Source organism: Netta rufina, assembly GCF_964035555.1.
Source record: "Netta rufina genome assembly, chromosome: 18".
In the NCBI taxonomy this organism is placed as follows: Eukaryota; Metazoa; Chordata; class Aves; order Anseriformes; family Anatidae; genus Netta; species Netta rufina.
In genome coordinates, this window is record NC_140142.1 from 2063476 (window position 1) to 2065049 (window position 1574).

At 46.8% G+C, this 1574-nt stretch overlaps 1 protein-coding gene across 1 annotated transcript; it reads left to right on the plus strand.

The window, feature by feature from the left end:
- Nucleotides 1-254: 254 nt before the first annotated feature.
- LOC311216130 (olfactory receptor 14C36-like) lies at nt 255-1190 on the plus strand (the record flags this gene model as incomplete). Its single annotated transcript, XM_084297676.1, has 1 exon — nt 255-1190. The coding sequence occupies one exon, from the start codon at nt 255-257 to the stop codon at nt 1188-1190; it is 936 nt and encodes a 311-aa protein (XP_084153802.1).
- Between the last annotated feature and the right edge of the window lie 384 nt (nt 1191-1574).

A 1574-nucleotide genomic window follows, 5' to 3' on the forward strand; every position in this document is an offset into this window, starting at 1 on the left:
CTCTAGCAGCACCAGCCAGAACTCATGAAAAGGACCTGTCAAAAGTCAAAATGGAAGTGGAGAATCATTTGGGAGGGATTAAATGAAAAATTGAATGAGTTTTCCTCTGAAATGAGAAATGAAGGCAAAAAAGAAAAAAAGATATTAATGTATATATATTTTTTTTTCTGTAAGATAACTCTGTTAAGATAACTCTGATAAACACTCATTGTTTTTCTGTTCCTTGTGCAGGACCCCAAGCCCAGAAATAGGAAATGCCCAACATCAGCTCTGTGAGCGAGTTCCTCCTGCTGGCATTCGCAGACACACGCGAGCTGCAGCTCCTGCACTTCGTGCTCTTCCTGGGCATCTACCTGGCTGCCCTCCTGGGCAACGGCCTCATCCTCAGCGCCGTAGCCTGCCACCACCGCCTCCACACCCCCATGTACTTCTTCCTCCTCAACCTCGCCCTCGTCGACCTGGGCTGCATCTCCACCACTCTGCCCAAAGCCATGGCCAATGCCCTCTGGGACACCAGGGCCATCTCCTATCAAGGATGTGCAGCCCAAGTTCTCTTTTCTGTCTTCTTCTTTGGTTCAGAGTTTTCCCTTCTCACTGTCATGTCGTATGACCGCTACGTTGCCATCTCCAAACCCCTGCACTACGGGAGCGTCCTGGGCAGCAGAGCTTGTGCCCAGATGGCAGCAGCTGCCTGGGGCAGTGGCTTTCTCAATGCTGCCCTTCACACGGCCAATACATTTTCCCTGCCCCTCTGCCAAGGCAATGCTGTGGACCAGTTCTTCTGTGAAATCCCCCACATCCTCAAGCTCTCCTGTTCAGATGCCTACCTCAGGGAAGTTGGGCCACTTGTGTTTAGTGTTTATTTAGCCTTTGGTTGCTTTGTTTTCATCATGTTATCCTACGTGCAAATCTTCAGGGCAGTGCTGAGGATGCCCTCTTCTCAGGGCCGGCACAAAGCCTTTTCCACTTGCCTCCCTCACCTGGCCGTGGTCTCGCTCTTTATCAGCACTGGCATGTTTGCCTACCTGAAACCCCCCTCCATCTCTTCCCCATCCATGGATCTTATTGTGTCAGTTCTCTACTCAGTTGTTCCTTCATCAGTGAACCCCCTCATCTACAGCATGAGGAACCAGGAGTTCAAGGATGCAGTAAGGAAACTTTTTGGATACATGCTTCTTTGCAATCAATAATGTTTGTGAGTTCCCTGATTATTTCAGGAACTGTGAGGAAAATTTTTTGTTACTACATTTCTCTATAAATATTTTCTACAAATTATTTGTTTTGATTTAAATTATGTTATCCTTAACCTGCTACCTGTTTTTCTTATTTCTATTTTTTCATTTACAATGACCCAGTCATCTAATTATTGAAAGAAGCAGTTTATGTAGAGAAACAAACAAACAAAAACAACAACAACAACAACAACAACAAAACACATCAGGTCTACATTGTTATCTGCAGCAATCTCTTCCCATCCCCTCTGAAGCTGAGGAACCAGCCCCAGTACACAGGAGGGGCTTAGGACCAAGAGCCCAGCTGCTACATGGAGTTTGGGTCGGGGCTGCTGCTTCCCT